Source organism: Grammomys surdaster, unplaced genomic scaffold (genome assembly GCF_004785775.1).
Source record: "Grammomys surdaster isolate TR1022 unplaced genomic scaffold, NIH_TR_1.0 126178, whole genome shotgun sequence".
NCBI lineage: Eukaryota > Metazoa > Chordata > Mammalia > Rodentia > Muridae > Grammomys > Grammomys surdaster.
Window position 1 is genome coordinate 7,773,219 of NW_021620984.1, and position 16,611 is coordinate 7,789,829.

The 16,611-nt window shown below is 45.5% G+C and overlaps 1 protein-coding gene across 4 annotated transcripts in view; it reads right to left on the reverse strand.

Moving 5' to 3' along the window:
- Irf2 (interferon regulatory factor 2) overlaps positions 1 to 5,574 on the reverse strand; it is a 107,192-nt gene extending 101,618 nt beyond the window's left edge. Inside the window, exons 1-2 of one of the 4 annotated variants that reach the window (XM_028757714.1) lie at positions 5,375 to 5,574; positions 5,134 to 5,245 (exon numbers count right to left, since the gene is read on the reverse strand). In XM_028757714.1, the coding sequence (XP_028613547.1) occupies positions 5,134 to 5,238 (105 nt within the window). In that variant the 5' untranslated portion in view covers positions 5,239 to 5,245; positions 5,375 to 5,574. Of the gene's footprint in view, positions 1 to 3,824; positions 3,954 to 4,949; positions 4,968 to 5,133; positions 5,246 to 5,374 lie in introns of those variants that run through there. The other 3 variants (XM_028757716.1, XM_028757715.1, XM_028757717.1) reach the window with 3 other exon arrangements.
- Between the last annotated feature and the right edge of the window lie 11,037 nt (positions 5,575 to 16,611).

Genomic DNA, 16,611 nt, shown 5'->3' on the forward strand with positions numbered 1-16,611 from the left:
AACTAAGTAATTTATATACATGTAATATGTGTTTATGTGTATATAAATTTTGTGTGTGTGTGTGTGTGTGTGTGTGTGTGTGTGTGCATGTAGTGAATTCTAGGCTTCTGAGCCCATTCACCTTCCTCTATACAAAACCCTGTACATGGCCAGTTGTTGACAAATGTTTGATAAGTGAATATGTTTGTGGGTCACCACATTTAACTAACTATTCATTAAAGTTATGGTATGGGATTTCTGGATCCCCAGAAGAACTCGAAGCTCTGAGGGAAGTCCTCAGCTGGTTCCAGTATTTCAGGACTGAAAGTTTAACACAGACCTTCCCAGAGTGCCAACCCATGGGGTTTCCCTATGTTTGGGTAAAATAAGATTTACTAGATTTGATGAGAATCACATTTTCTCCAAGTTGGCCAGGAGTTCTGACTGGAAGCCCCAAGTATCGAAGTAGTGAAAAGAAGCCTTCCTAAATGAACAGTTTGTCCCAGAGACTCTGTCCTAAGATGAATCTTGTAAGGTGTAAAATCAATTTAAAGGGCTTCCTGACAGTCAAATGCTGGCAATCATAGGCTTACTGCGTGCTCTGAATTCAGAGACAGCCTGAGGAATCTTTACATCATGGCCAGAGTTGGGTCTCAGCTGCCTGGGGCATGCACTTTTCTGGGTAGATGTTTTTCTTTCGTATTTTATTTTATAATAATGGCTTCATGTTTAAATCTGATACCCATACATAATTTATTATTCTTTTGGGGCTAAGTCAAAGCTTGATCAAACTTCCTTGGCTACAATCTCCACTAGCTAACACACCCCCTCAACTCAACCCATTATACAATAAACTGATATTCTGAACTAAATATTAATCCATGTAAACCAAAGAGCAGGTCATGAACAGGGCAGACAGAGGTGGAAAGTCCTGCTCAGCTCCTCCCCCATTCAGGAAGGAATATGGAGTGCCATACAGATGAACATAATTGGCTTTATTGTTAGTACTTCCTCTGTCATTTCACAGCAATTTATTTGTGCACATATCATATATTACAAATATATACTATTGATGCTTATTTTTGCCTGTAATGTCGTATTACTTTACAAATACAGTGTTGAGCACTCCGGAAGTCAGTGAATCCAAGTCAACGAAGTCCCTTTAATGACAGCACAAGGAAATCTAGAAGACAGCTAAGCCGTATCTGTATTAGCAATAACTTAATGAGTCTGACACAATGGTGAAGAAAATTCAGACCAAAGAACAATGTCACCTGTGTGTTGTATTATAAAAAAGGAAAACATGTTGTATCTCATACTCAGATCCTAACCTAAAATACACACATATGTATTCACACAGCTGTAAGTGTGGGGGGTCGTATGCTATTTAGAAAAGAGATCAAGAAGGAGCAATATTAGGTGAAGGAGAAAGAATGCAGGTAAAGGAAACAATGACTTATATAGGAGAACATAAAGCTAATATTTTTTCTAGGTTTTGTTAGTATTGATGAATATTAACTATTAATGAGGATGTAACTACTAATGAAGTGTGAACCCCCAAGTGATGCCCCTTGACTTCAGAGAGGTCATTCTAACTGCATAGAGGTTAGGAGAAATCACCGAGTCTGGGATCAGGCAACTGTTCATCTGAGTGGTTACCTTAATCTGGTTGTATGATGTCTTTATTATGAGTTCATTACAGTAAGTTAATTTAATTTATAAATAAGTTGGAAAAACAAGCATCCAAGTCAGTTATTCCGGTATCATTCAATCTCCATGGATACCACTTAATTTTTTTCCTAGTAGCCAAAAAAGAAAAATTCCTTCATCTAATATTTCACTGCTAAATATTTTTTGATCGTTTACATATAATAGTTTTCCAATATTTAATTCTTTGCCATTATCTGTCCTGATTGTGATTCCTCACTTTTATTTTATGAACAGGCTCTCAGCCTGTATATGACCTTGAACTTACAATCCTCCTGCCTCAGCATCCTTAACTCTGGGATAAAAGGTATGTGTAGGGACACTCACTTCCCTATATATTTTTTAGCTTTAACAGAAATATAATAGAACTTAGAAAGTCAATGTGTGACATATTTGTGGGTTGCTATAATTTACACAAAGTTCTTCCACACACAGTATCACAATTGTTCCCCCAAAGCAGCTCTGTAAGTATAATACACTATTCCCTTTCTTAGACTAACCCCCAGAGGTAATGACTGTATTTAGTTTTGGTTGTTGTCAGCTCACAGCTAGAATGCAACTTCTGTAGAACCTGAAGAGGTTGTCTGTCCCTCTTGGTTCCAGTTGGTTCCACACAGCCTGCCACTGTGTCTGGTAGTTCATGGCCCACAAATATTTGTCAAATATATAAATAAGTTCTCCAGATCGCTTTAAGCCTGTTTGGCAGGAGGCAGATAAGGGACCTGTGATGAGATGCCCAGTGTACAGTTCAGTAGTCTGTTTCCTATTTAAAAAAAAAAAAAAGGAAGAGAAAATGCTGGGAAAGAAATCCAGCTTTTACTGAATAAAGCTAAGATTAAAAGGGTGGTGCTCTTGAGTATGTGAGGAAACCCATGTGAATCACATGACTATCCAAGTCTCAAGTCTTCCACTCTTAGATTTAAACAGCTTTCACTAGCTCTGGTATATTAAATATTTACTTAATGAAGTATTTCAGGGGCCATAGTTCCTAGGGCTGTCAGGACTTCAAGGCAATTCCTCTTTTGCCTTAATTTGCTTCCAATAAGTCCTCTTTTTTTTTTTTTCATGAAGATGACATTTTTTACAGGTAAGTCATTCTGAAGCATGTGCAACTCTTCCTAACTTTTGAAAGTCAACAGGAAAAAAAAAAGAAGACCACTCATTGAGAATGAAATATGTAAGTGTTTAATTTTAAGAAGCAGTAACAAATCATATCAGACAAGATCTCTTGGATCTAAGCGCAGGCCAAAATCTAACTTCTTACACAACAAGCTAGGCTATAAATTATAATCATTCACCAATTACAGTGAAATTCCGGACTTTGCCCCATCAATCAATAGACGTTCCAACGTTACTCCTTAGAGATGCCAACTCAAGCCCTAAATATTCCATTTGCTTGAAGCTGCCTTAGAAAAGCCAAAATGGCAACATTTTATTGGTTTCTATTTTTGTGACACACACCACCCCACCCCACCCCCCCAAAAAAGAATGATAGTTGAGAAAAATCATAGAATCCTGCACTTGGGCCAGTGATTAAGTTAAACAGGGCAACCTCTGGGGCCCTGCCCAGAGCAGGCAGTGTACAACTGTCTACCATGCAATCAACCACCTTCTAGAAACAGTAGGCTTAAACAAACCGGTCCCTGCACCTGCCCTTAAGCACCAGAAGTGCAGACTGCTAACTTCAAATGCTACTTGCAGTCAGTCGATGCAAAACACAAAAACAAAAACACAACAAACAAACAAACAAACCAACAAAACTAATAAATGACTTCAGGCTTGACGACAAGCTCCTGTGATTCCTGAAAATGCACAACAGGAAATGTAACTATCCTCCGCCCTCCCTCTGGAGCCATTCATCAAGAGCAGCCCGGAGTCCCAGCCACAGGGAGGCCAGTGGCAGAAGGCTAACCCCAGCACCACTTCGCCTCCCTGGCACAGACACAACCAGGGAAGGACAAGGAGTGTCCACACGGGAGGGAGGAGGAGACGAGGGACATGTCCCCCAAGTTTCAAACACACTGGGTTGTTAAGGACCTGCAAACCGGCTCGCAAACGAGTGACAACCTCGCCTGCCAATTCCGAGGGTCTTATTTACATCCGACCACCTAGGGTCTGGACTGATCCCTGCGTCTCACCTGGTGCCCGAGCACAGTCCTGGCTCGCGGCTGAGGCTGCCAGTCTCCTTCCCTTCCCTGCTCCTAAGGAACGAGGGGTTGAGGGTGGCAAACGGTCCGAGACCCGGGCCCCAGCGGACAGCGTCCGGGGAGCCGGAGCCCTGAGCTCTCGTGAAGGCTTCCCGGGCCGCTCAGGGGAGCCGGCCCCCAAGGCCGAGCGACAGAGACTGGCCGGGCACCGCGATTGGCCGCGGCCCGCATAGCTCGCCCAGAGAGCCGGGCCGGCTGGGCGGAGAGGAAGTGGTGGCTGCCGCTCTGCACCAACCATGTTCGGCCGGCGAGCGAATGTCACCCGGCGCCCGGAGCGGGTCGGAGGGCACAGGGCGGGCACTCGGATTCCCACCGCGTCCCGGAGACCCCAAGCGCTCACCAGCCACCTCCCCCCATACCCGCCCGTGGGGCGCCGCTCGGTCCCCGGAGGCTCCCCGCCCCCACACCTCGCCCGTTCCGTAGCCGAGGCGGGTCCGGGCCCAGCGCGCCAGGCCGGCCCCGGGGGCGCCCGCGGGGACCCGGAGGCGCTCGCAGCTAGGCCGCGCCAGGGCGGGTGACCCCTGAGCGCGGAGCCCTCCTGGGACGCGCCTCCCGGGCGTCTCACGCGCTGGGACAAGTGCAATGACAAAGCCCGGAGGCCAGGCCAGGCGCTGGCCGGCGGGGAGGAGGACGCGACGTTCCTGGCGAGTGGCGGCGGCCCAGTCCCCAGGAAGCCGGGCGCGCCGGCCAGGCCCGCGCCCAGCCGCGCGCGGAGCCCGCTCGGCCCGAGTGGCCGCTGGCACCCGACGCCGGTCACCCGACCCCAAGCCCCGCAGGCTAGCGCATCTTGGGACCGCCTTATGGCAGCCTTCAAGTTTACAGTGGTCACTGCCCGGGCACGGGCATCTAGGGACCGCGGGTGCCAGTGTATTTACACCAGAGACCACTGGGAAAGAAGGGCCGCTGGGCACCGAGAAGAACCCGGTTCCCTTCCTCGGACCTGGTGGCGACAGTGTCTGTAAACACACATACACATACATACCATACCACACCACACACACACACACACACACACACACACAATTTTATTTTCAATGAGGCCGGACTCCAGCGGACCTGTACCCACAACGCACGACACCTGGAGCGCAGAACCACACTGAGCAGATCTGTGTCCATGGAGCCACCTCTTCGCATCTGCAAATCCAAAAGTGAAATTAAACCTCCACAAACCTCCTCCTCCTCCTCCCTCTCTACCTCCTCCTCCTCCTCCTCCTCCTTACAGCCTCAGCAGCCCCAGTACCGGCGGCAACAGCAGCAGACCCCTGCTTCCCCTAAAATCAGATGATCCATAACTGCGCCGACTCTTCCTCCAAAAATCGGTATTAATATTTATGAACCCCGGCATTTTCCGTCTGCAAAACATCGTGTCAAAGCATCAGGACGCGCATACATACAGAGCTCCTCCTGTCCCCATCAACATGCCCCTCGAGAGAAAACACACGCACAGCCACAACTATTATTTGGAGAAAAAAAAATGTTACCTCTCAGTGTGCTTTTTTTTTTTCACGCTACCAATACAATCCCGCAAGGTGTGAGTGTTGTCAGGGTGTGTAAAATGGAAATGAAAGCCCGTCAGTTGAATAATCGCAGGAGCAAAACTAAAAGTTAGTCCCCGGCTTGCCTGAGAACAGTCCAGATCGAAAGCAAAACAAGGAGAGGAAACTGCGAGGAGCCGAGGCTGGAAATCCCCCCCACCCCCGCCCTCTCCCGGCCCCGCTCCCTCCCTCGCTCCCCCTCCGCCCTCCTCCCTCCCCGCCCTTCCTCCCCAGTGTTTGTTTCAAGCTTGTGCAACCCGGAGGTGGAGGCAGAGGGAGGGCTCCAGCCGCCAGCCCGGAGGTGCGGAAGTTCGCCGCCGCTGTTCATTGGCGGCCGGCGCGGCTTTCATCATTTCACGGAAAAGTCAATTTCATTTTCACTTCCCCACGTCGTGGTGGCTGCGGGGAGCAACAAGCGGCAGCGCGTGAGTGTGTGGCTCGCGCCGAGGGGGCGCGCGCTTTTCACCGCGGCCACGCTGGGAGTGTGGGCTCCAGAAGTGGCGGGCCAGGCGCTGGCTTGCGAGCTGGCCACCAGCTGGTGGCTTTAGGGAAGGAAGGAGATACCTGACTCTGCATCCTACCTGAAGGTGGAGATCGACCAGAGAGAGAGAGAGAGAGAGCGCGAGCCTGGGAAGCCTGAGGACCCTTCCCGACCTGTGGGTTAAGTGTTCAGAACCTCTGTGCTCAGGCTGCATATACAAACTCATCTTGGAAAGTCGCCCGCTGCAAAGGAATGTAAGGAACGAAGTCAGCTGAAAAGACGGCATTACTTGCGCCCCTACTTTATTGGATCTCCTACTGGGGAGCAGGGGGTAAGGGGAAATTGAAGGGCCAGCCTGGCATTCTGTGTGGATGCTAGGATGGTGAGGAAGGCCTTCCCCTAGTGAGTCACTCTCCAAAGTTACTCCATGCCTGCGCCATACACGTTCTGTTCCTGCAAGATGAGATGGGCAAGAGTGTGAGTTACTGGAACTTTAAATGTCTTCATTGGGACTGGTCCTGGAGGGAAGGCTTAATGCTTCATATTAACTCCCAGCCGAGTTCAAATTAAGCGTCCTTATTGATTGGACATCCTGCGACGCTGTCCTCTGTGCTGTTCCGTGGAGACAATACAGAATGCAAGAAGAGGGCCTAGTACCTATGACAGGTGCAGCCATCTATGCCTATTGGCTCTAATAGGCCAACCAAGTTGGAACCTCCTGCTCTTTTGGTCACTTAACTTTAAAAGTATTCCCGTTACATTTAGTTACACCTGCTTATTGTCTGGCTTACAGTTTCCGCAGCCCCTCCACCTGCCTTCTCTAGCCGCCAGAGAAAGTCCCACCCTAGGAGACTGTCACTATCTGTGTGTAGACATCTGAAAAGTAATTCTACCTCTTTGCCACGGAATTACTGGATTCCACAGATAGGGAAAAGGAGAGTATCCATGCACTTGTGGGAAGGATAGCAGTGAGATTAAGGACCCTGTCTTGTGGTCTCAAAATAGATCCCTCGTGCACACAGTGTCCTTCATCGCTCCCATAGTAACCCTGCACCGTCCTCGAATTTATATTTCATATATCAGTAACCACAAGAATATACAAACTGCGTGGTAGTTGTGTCTTTGCCTACCAGGAACCTGAGTTAAAAGCCTAATAACCATAGGCCATTTTTTTCTGGCTTTTTGTGTGTGCGGGTGAGTGTGGTCTATGTGTGATTGTGTACAAGTCATGTATTCACAGAGGCCAGAGTGTCCTCCCCAGTTGTTCCCCACGTTATTGATTTGAGACAGGGTTTCTCACTGAACCTAGAACGAGGCTGGCAGCCAGCTGCTCCAGCAGTCTCTGCCAGCCACAGCACTGGAATGAGGTGGGCACATAGCCAGACCTGGCTTTTCAAGTGTATTTCGGATTTGAACTCGACTCCCCATGCTTTCACGGCAAGTGCCCTAGCCCCATCTCTGCAGCCCCTTTTTTGTTGTTATTGTTTTCTTTGCTGTTGCTGTTGTGCTTTTTTTTTTTTTTTCTGCTCGTTCGTTGGCTTGTTTGTCTGCTTTTAGACAGGGTCGTGTTAGGAAGTCCAGACTAGCCAGAACTGTTTTCCAAGCTGTCCTAGAACAATGTTCCTGCCTTAACTCTTGAGTCCTGGAATTATAGGCCTGTGCTATCTCTGTTTGTTTTAATCTGTGCCAAAACCATTGTCTTCTCTTCCCTAGAACAGGGAGAGGAAAGGCCTACATATATAGCTCCTCCAGTCCCCATCAACATGCCTTCTTTCTGAACTTCTTATCTCTGTTCAGCATCCTTTATGTGCAGGCCCAAAGAACGAAAGAAACAATGAGGTCCGGTGAGGCCAACTGATGTCTCCTTCCTGGTATCTATGACAGGAGCTTCCTTAGAGGTGAAAACTCAGGGAAGCCAAAGAAGACCATGCCCACAAATCTCTACCTGGCATCCTAATGCCCTGAATCCATGCACAGGGGCTAATCCTGGAAACCCCGTTACCAGGTACCAGAAGCATCCTGTCTCCATGCATCCCTGATGATTGGCCTCTCATTTGTGCCTTCACTAGATTCTCCATCAGGGACTAGACCTGCCTGCTTTAAGTGCAGCCCAATTGCACTCTTTCAGAAACAGCAATGGCCTACTTATGTGTGGTCTTTAATCAGCAACAAAAAGTTTTCTTGGACTTTTTTTTCAGCTTCTCTTGATAACTTCCTTCCTACACCATCTATCCATCCATCCAGTCCTATCAGTACACATCCAGCTACAGTCAGTCATGGCCTAGTTACGGGGGTCTATACAACACCCCCAGTGAGACCGATCATTGCAGTTCCCAAGAACCATGCCTGGTCCCTGTCCTTGGGTTCCTCCACACCAAATGGTTACCCAAATTAAGAAGAAGTTTACTTCACTTAAAGCCCAACTCTTATCCTCTCTGCCCCTCAGAAAACCCATCTGAAGCTTGCAGAATAAAGACCATATTGGTTATAAGACATGTGAAATCAGTTTAACGTGGTGGTAGACTACCATCTAGCCTCACGTGCTACCAGCACAAGTTCCTATATCCCCCACCCCCGCCCTTTAAGCCGACAGAACATAAGAGTTGTTCTCACATTCTTTATTTGTCATTAGCCTGGGACATTAGCCCGGCACATAGAGGATCAAATATTTTCGAATATACAATTCCTTGCTCCTTTCTCTGAGTTCATACAGAATAGTCTAGACTTTCTCAGAGCATTTGTTTGATACTCCAATAACATCTTAAAAGGTTGGTTAATTTTTGTTTTGTGTATGTGAGTGTTCCACCTGTAGGTATGTGCACTTTCTGTGTGTCTGGAGCCCACTGAGGACAGAAGAGGGCGGCAGATCTGGAACTGGGCCATGGATGGTGGTTGAGTTTCCATTTGGGTCCTGGAACCTGACCCTGGGTCCTCTGCAAGAGTTGTATGTCTTCCTAACTTACACTCCGTCACTCCAGACCCCTTTTATGGCATTTTAACACAAATGTAACATTGCATGGAAGTCAGGAAATACAGAGAAGTCGAAAGAAACTCCAAGTTGCTTAGTAGGGTGGCACACATCTGCAATCCCAGCCTTTGGGAGGCTGAGGAAGGCTGACCCTGAGTTCAAGGCAAGCCTTGGCTACATAGGGAAACCTCATTTAAAAAGAAACAAGGTTGAAGATGTAGCTCAATTGTTAGTATTTTTTTTAATGTAAGCAAAGACTGGAATCTGGCCCCCACCATGTACTTAAATGTACACACACACACACACACACACGGAGGTGGAGTCCCACAATTTTATCCTCAGAAACAGATCTATCAATATTTGTATGTGCTTCCAATTAATAACCGTTGAGTCTGCTGTTTCCCACCCTCATCTGCTCATTGCTTCCCAGTGCAGATTGCACTTCCCATCCCCCACTGGGCTTCTGTGATATCTTTCTGTCCTGTTCCACTTCTTGGCTGGCTCTTCCTTTGCTGCCAGCCTCCTAAATTATGGTGTTTCCAAGCATTCTATCTTCAACCCTCTTATTTTCTCATTTTATATGTTTTTTTCTCTTTGGACGCTCTCATCCACGCCCAGAGCCTGAGATATCACTACAGATGGTCCTGAACTTAACAATGGTTTACTTACGATTTTCCAATTATGCGGTAGTACAAAAGCAACAAGGACTCAGGAGAAAGCATACTGCAAATTCTGGGCTAGCACTAGGCAGTATAATACTTTATTGCCATATTGGGCAATGGCAGACATTCTCATCTGCCAATCAACCACAAGGTTACCAGGTGAAACAGCCCCCACCCTGCAATGGCCCAGTTGCTACACTGTAACTTTCTCTAAGTTAGGTATATCAATAGTGTTTTAGGATACAGTGCTTCCACTGGTAATGAGTTTATGGGGGTCAGGCACCTTACAAGCTGAGAAGCATCCATATTTGGTGACGATTTCAAAATAAACTCTCAGTTACTGACACATATTACTTCCTAGATGTTGCTCAGATTCCTATGTATTTCCAATTCAGGTCAATACTCACACTAGGAGAACACAGACAGGGTCTCACGCCCAGGCAGCCATCAAGTCAAAATCCTCCTCCCTTGGCCTCACAAGTTCTGGCATTACACTCTAAAAGTAAACTCACTACATCTTTCCCTACAAACTCCTATTTGTCATTCCATCGGGAGCCAGGAATCTCGGAAACATTGTAGCACACACACACACACACACACACAACTTGTTTGAGCCCCTGGGGCTGCCCTAGACGTAGGTACTGTGCAATTTTCCAGGCTCTTGAGCTCATAAAACCTAGGATGAATATCACTGTGTTCTTGTGCCCTTGATGAAATGTCATTGTAGATCAGAGATACAAGTATGACTCAAAACATCCACATGGTACTGGTACACATAGTCACAGAATAGTTCTTGGCTCTTTGATGAAACGTACACACACATTCTCACGCACACATACACATTTCCGTGGAAAATTAATCAATATAGAAAAATACAATCTTTTTGGTAGTCTGTGAGAAGAGTACCATTTGCTTTATAGTAAAATTAGAATATATTCTCAGGGATTTCATTTTTCTTTTTATCTGCGGAATGGGCATCCTAAAGAATCTCCCTGGGTATGTTGACGGTGATCTCTTCAGGACAGTTAGGACAATGGTTATTTAAAGAGGCTGTGGGTAGATCTCTCTATGAGTACATCTTGGCAAATAGGAAAAACTGAAGACACACTTAGAGTGAGCCCCCTTTTAAAATGGACATCTAATTTATCTTACCGATAAATAAGATACTTATAATAAAATCATCACTCAATTAGCAAATGTTTGCCAGGTGTCCAGAAAACGCTATATAGCAATGTACCAAAGGAATCAAAACCACTGTCATCTGGGACATTTTTTTTACAGTCTAGTCAATTGCCATGTTGATTTCCAATATAGCATCCCCGGAATGGCAGGGACATGGCCTTGAGCTATTATCACAACCCTTAGAATTGCACATCACAGTTCTAAGAAGGTACACTGTACAGCTTGTGAACTCAAGTCTAAGTACACTTGAGATGAAACCAGAGACCCTCGCCAGACTGCCAGCTAACATTCCAGTTCTGCCCACAGAGTGATGGGAACCATTCTGTGCTGGCCACTGGGGCACTCCTCCATGGTTCTAACAATCAGGCCAGAGGACGGAAGAGGCCGCACAGTGAGGGTTCCACACTTGCCGAAGCGCATGTTCACTCTAAGGCTAAGTCCGTGCAGAGAGATCACTGCAGAGATCCATCTGGTGAAGTACAAAGTGAGCAAAAGACAACAAGGTTAAAGGTCAGACTCTAGCAAAGGCAACAGAACTTCGGTGATGGGCTAGCCTTGGAGGGAGTTCTGTGAAACTGGAAACACACACATGTTGAAGACATTTTTGAGCATGTTTGCTCCTTGCTTCTATTTCACTACAAACAGAAACAAAGCTTAGTTTATTACAAAATCATGAAAATCATGAGTTTACATTGGGTAATAAATTGCCCAATGCTTAATAATAAATATTCTGGTGAATAAAAGGGAAACATAACTCTAAAATTTCTAGGATAGCTCTCCCTTTCCCCATCTCTGTCTCTGTCTCTCTCTGTCTCTCTCTGTCTCTGTCCCTGTCTGTCTCTGTCTGTCTCTGTCTGTCTCTGTCTCTGTGTCTCTCTCTCTCTCTCTCTCTCTCTCTCTCTCTCTCTCTCTCTCTCTCTCTCTGTGTGTGTGTGTGTGTGTGTGTCCCATCCCTCACCCCCCCACGCCTTGTGTGTGATGAGTGTTCTTGTCCAAAGGGAAGGCTTGAAACTTCTGTCTTGAGTTGGGTTTTTTTGCCATCATTTCCCAAGCTTCTACTTTTAAAGGGAAGTGAGAAACAGGCCCATAGCTTTATCTTGATGTTCATCTGAACGGACTGCTGTGATGCCTTTAGGGGTTAAGGAGAGAAATTTCAGATGTGTGTGTAACCCTAAACTCAGCAAAGCATGGAGACAGGGCTCAGCTGGTAAAGTATTTCCTGTGAGAAATTTCCTGTGAGAGTTCAGGTACTCAGCACCCACCTAAAGGCCTAATGGGATGATGCATGCCGGAATTCCAGCAGGCAGATCTTTGGAAGTGGAGGCTAGCCTGGTCTACATAGTGAGTTCTGGGCTAGCCAGGGCTACATCTCTAAACAAACAAACACGTAAATAAGTAAATATAAGTTCACATTCTGGGTAGTGGAAGTTAGATTTTAACATGTAAAACAGGGGAGAAAGCCAGGACTTAAGCTGTGACGTCATGTACCCGTTGTGGATGAGGTACCTGAGCAGAGGAACAAGTTGAGACCCATGCACCAAGAGTTGGAGGCCTGACATCTTCTGAGAGTTGGGAGAAAGAGTTGGGAGGATGTGGAATGGGGTAAGAGGTGGGCAGAGCTAGAGGGAGGAGTCTGGACTTTATTTTATGAGCAGCGGGAATTACAGAATCCACCTATGGTTTCAAAAACCATGCAGTAAATTTCCAAATCACCTCCTCAACATCAAAGGAGCACAAAGATTTCTTAACTTGCTGGCCCTCTGGAGGGATTTGCAACTGTTCCCTCGCTGCCTCTTAATCCATAATTCCAGGGATTTGCTGAGAAACATGCTGATTTCCGGTCAGTGTTTTTACTTCTATGTTATAAATTCTTAAGAGAGAATATTCATTTCTGTCCAACTTCCCCTCTGACTTCCTTCTTCACAGGTTAATAATTTGAACATAACTGATGACTCTTACAGCACATCCTCAAAACACCTTATGGTGGCAGGGGGCGGGGGGTGCACACAAATTTCATGCATATTCTATTTTCCTCCGATTTGGGGGTGGAAAAAATGATGATTGTTTTTGAGATTGTGCCATGATAAAAGTCATTGGTTCCAGATTTGTAATGGTTCTGGGATGTGTTTTCTATTTTGATTTCTAACATTTTTAAGTTTCATTTTGTCCACGAATAACTTCTTTTGTAATAGTTCCTAAAACTTTTTAAGTTTTATGGACATGTGTGGAACTTCATAACAGAACAGTCTATCATGCTTCTTGTTGTTGTTGTTGTTGTTGTCTGTTTTTACTTTTTTGTGTATAAGTACAGTGTTGCTATCTTCGGACACACCAGAAGAGGGCATCCAATCCAGTTACAGATGGTTGTGAGCCACCATGTGGTTGCTGGGAATTGAACTCAGGACCTCTGGAAGAGCGGTTGGTGCTCTTAACCACTGAACTTCAAACTATAGATCCTGGCTTTAAGCTCTACTCTCTATGTTTGTTTTTAGAATTAGGTCTAGAGCAACCCAGACTGTCCTTGAATTTGCTGTGTAGCCGAGGCTCATCTCCAAGTTCTTATCTTCCTGCCTCTGCCTCCAGAGTTCTGGGGTTATGGGTACCTGCCTCCATGGCTGTGAGGCGACCCTCTTCTTAACAAACAGGCCTCCTTCTTACCTGCATGATCCTGTTCTGGGCTGGGAAGACAGTCTGCTGACTGAAAGAACAGAAAGAAGAGAACAGTTGCTACTCTGATCTGGTGGTCACACTTCAAGTTCAGATCACCAGAGATGAGAAAGAAAACACAGCCAGCCATGTTCAAGCCACCATACAATAGAAGAGAGAAGGAACTGTTTGGACCAAGCAACACAGGGCTATACAATGGGCACTGCTGATGGAGTCACATGGGGTGAGCCTAATTAAAGTCACGCTGTGTGCCCAGTCATATCAGGGTCACCAACTTAATGGACCCATCATTAGTCAGGATATCGTCTAGTTAGCTTCATTTTATTTGTCTTCACGTCTTTTCTTGACTTTTCAGTGATGTGGAGCTGGCTGACTTATGGCCTTGTGCTTCACAGTGCATACAGCGATGCTGGCATGCTTCCATGAGACACCCTAATGGCCATTTCTTCCTGACTGAGAAACCGGAGGACTCTTTGCACTTGCTCTCTTATCTCTCCCAGCAGTCACATCTGACCACATAAATGCTTTTTTTTCCTCTGTGGATATTTTTGTTTATTGTTAACTTAACTGTGGCACGCGTTGAAGGTAAGAGAAAATTAAAATTTTATACGAACGCAGTATGAAACACCTCAGTGGCACCGTGCATAAAACCCAAAGGAGGATACTTCAAAATGTCAACCATATTCGCTTTGAATAAGTCATTTCTATCTCTCTTCCTAGAACGTTCCTGTTTGCTCCTCATACCATCCAATCTGCTAACCTGATGATCGCCATGTTTAGTGGAAGATTTTTTTTTTCTATTCAAAAGGAATACTTGATTATAAGTTTCATTTTTATCAATGTAAAATACGGGATGCTTTTGCAGGTGGTTTCAGGAATTTACTTCAGGGTACTTTTATGAATCGTATGTAAACTCCACAGGCATATAAATGGTACTCAGACATGCGGGCAGGCAAAACACCCACGCCATCATCTCTGAGGATCACCATGGCGTTCTTCTGCTCAGACAGTACAGTTGTGGAAAGGAAACAAGCAGACAGTAGAATCCAGTCCACTGGGTGCACTTTGAAAGCAAAGGGCTGTGTACCTTTCTGCTCAGCACATCTCTGAAGCCCACAGTGAGTCCAGATCTGGATAATTACTCTCCAGGAGGAGATGCTTGTTTCAGGGGTGTGACACACATAAAGCACAAATCTAAGCAGCCACAGACAGGGCTGGTATGGCTACAGCTTTGACATATGTGTATGGTTTTGTGTTCACCTCCTTCTACCTCACCCCTAGCCATAAGATGATGTACCAGGAAAGTTAGTCCCAGGATGGCAGGGCTGAGATGAAAAAAAAAAAAAAAAGCTTTCAGTGGTGGGGCCCAGTAGACATTGATTGGTCTTAGGTGCCAGCTTTAAGCGTTAATATGGTTGTTTTGGGACCCTGATTGGTTCCAAATATAGCGGGTCGTCATAAGAAAGAAGAGGAAAGAAAAGCAAGCCTGTCCCCTGAACCTGACTGGCTCCCTGTCTTACCACGTGATCACTTCTTCCTGTGTGAGTTCCTACACTAATGCCGTTTGCCATATTGTGATGTGACCTTAACTGAACAGTTCCCGGAACCTGCTTTTGAATGACCAGAACTGTGAGGTCAATAACGAATAATAATAATAGTAATAATAATCACCTTTTTAATTATGTGTGTGTTTCTGCGTGCGGCGATGTGCACACGCACGTAAGTGTCGGGGCCCTGGAAGCTCTGCATCTCCCTAGAGCTGTGAGTTACAGGGGCCAATGTGGGTGCTTGGAATAGAAACTCTCAACTACTACGAAATCTCTCCCCGTACCCCCACGAAAACTCTTCTATAAAGTGTTGAGTGTTGTGTATTCTATTATAGCAGCAAATGCCAGCCTCATACAGATAGGAAGCCGTGAAGTGGAGCAAAAGACTGCAGAGCAGAGCGAAGGCTCGTCAGGGTTCCAGCACAGAGTGCGTTTTGAGCTCAGTCTTAAATAAGAATGGAAAAGTAAACAGTGATTAAAGAAAGATTTATATGTATGTCATCAATTATTAATATCCGGCATTGAAAAGCCATGACAGGCTTTCAGACTTCTTAAAGATCCACTTCCTCGACAAAGAACACTGACTTAGCCTGATTTGATACTGTAACCGGATACACTTAGTTTTAAACTGAAGCTATTTTGTTAAAGCATATATTCAAGACATTAGTAGAGAGGTAAGCCTAGTTTTTTTTTTTCCATTTAAAAGTGGAACTGAGAAGAGGAGGAGGCCTGGAGCCAGTGTGGGAGAAATGCGTGCCTTTATAAAGATCTGTAAGATATCTCTTAGCCCCTGAGACCATAGATTAAAAACAGTTTCCTCATGATGCTTCAACTGAATCCCGAGAATGAAAGGGAAAAATTGCAGTCACCAGATGGATGCCCACAGACGTGAATTCACAGACCCTCTAAGGGCGTTCATTAGTAGATATGCAGCTGTAATGATAGTGGCAGACTTATTCGTGGTCACATTCGGGATGAATGGGAGATTAGCCTCCAGTTATTTGTTAACTCAGCATTTCACTCACAAGTTACTTTAATTACATGCCTGTGTCTATTCTATAACAACAAACATCTGGTGGAAACTGAAGAAAATGTCCTCTATCCAGATGTTTAGCTTATGGCCATGGAGGCAGAACACCTGTGTACTAAAATAGCATTTTACCAGATGTTAGATAGTATATGTCTGGAGATCAGCTCCAGCTCTGAGTTCAAGCTCCCATGAGGTGTGTGGGCCACCAGGAGGGTTCCACATAAAGACTCTTTATGCTTACCAAGGTGAGGACAGAAGGACTTTTATAACTCCTGGGCTGTGAGGTACATGTAGGGCTGTCCTCTGTACTATTGGTACAAATAAACCTGAAACAGGGAAAAAGTAAGTAACTGAATGTGTTTTCATAGCAACGGTAAGTTCAATGGTTTTGACATCTCAATAGACTTTAATCATACATTTCACTATGTGAGATGCCTCAGCAGAACATGAATGTGTGTATTCATTCCTTAATATGAACAGTATGCACATATCCATATCAGTGTGTGTATATATATATGCATGTATATACATGTGTATGTATATATATACACACAGCATACATATATATTATATATGCTATGTGTATATACACACAGAAGGAGATATTTATTATAGATACTGGCTCACATGATTAAGAAGTCTCACC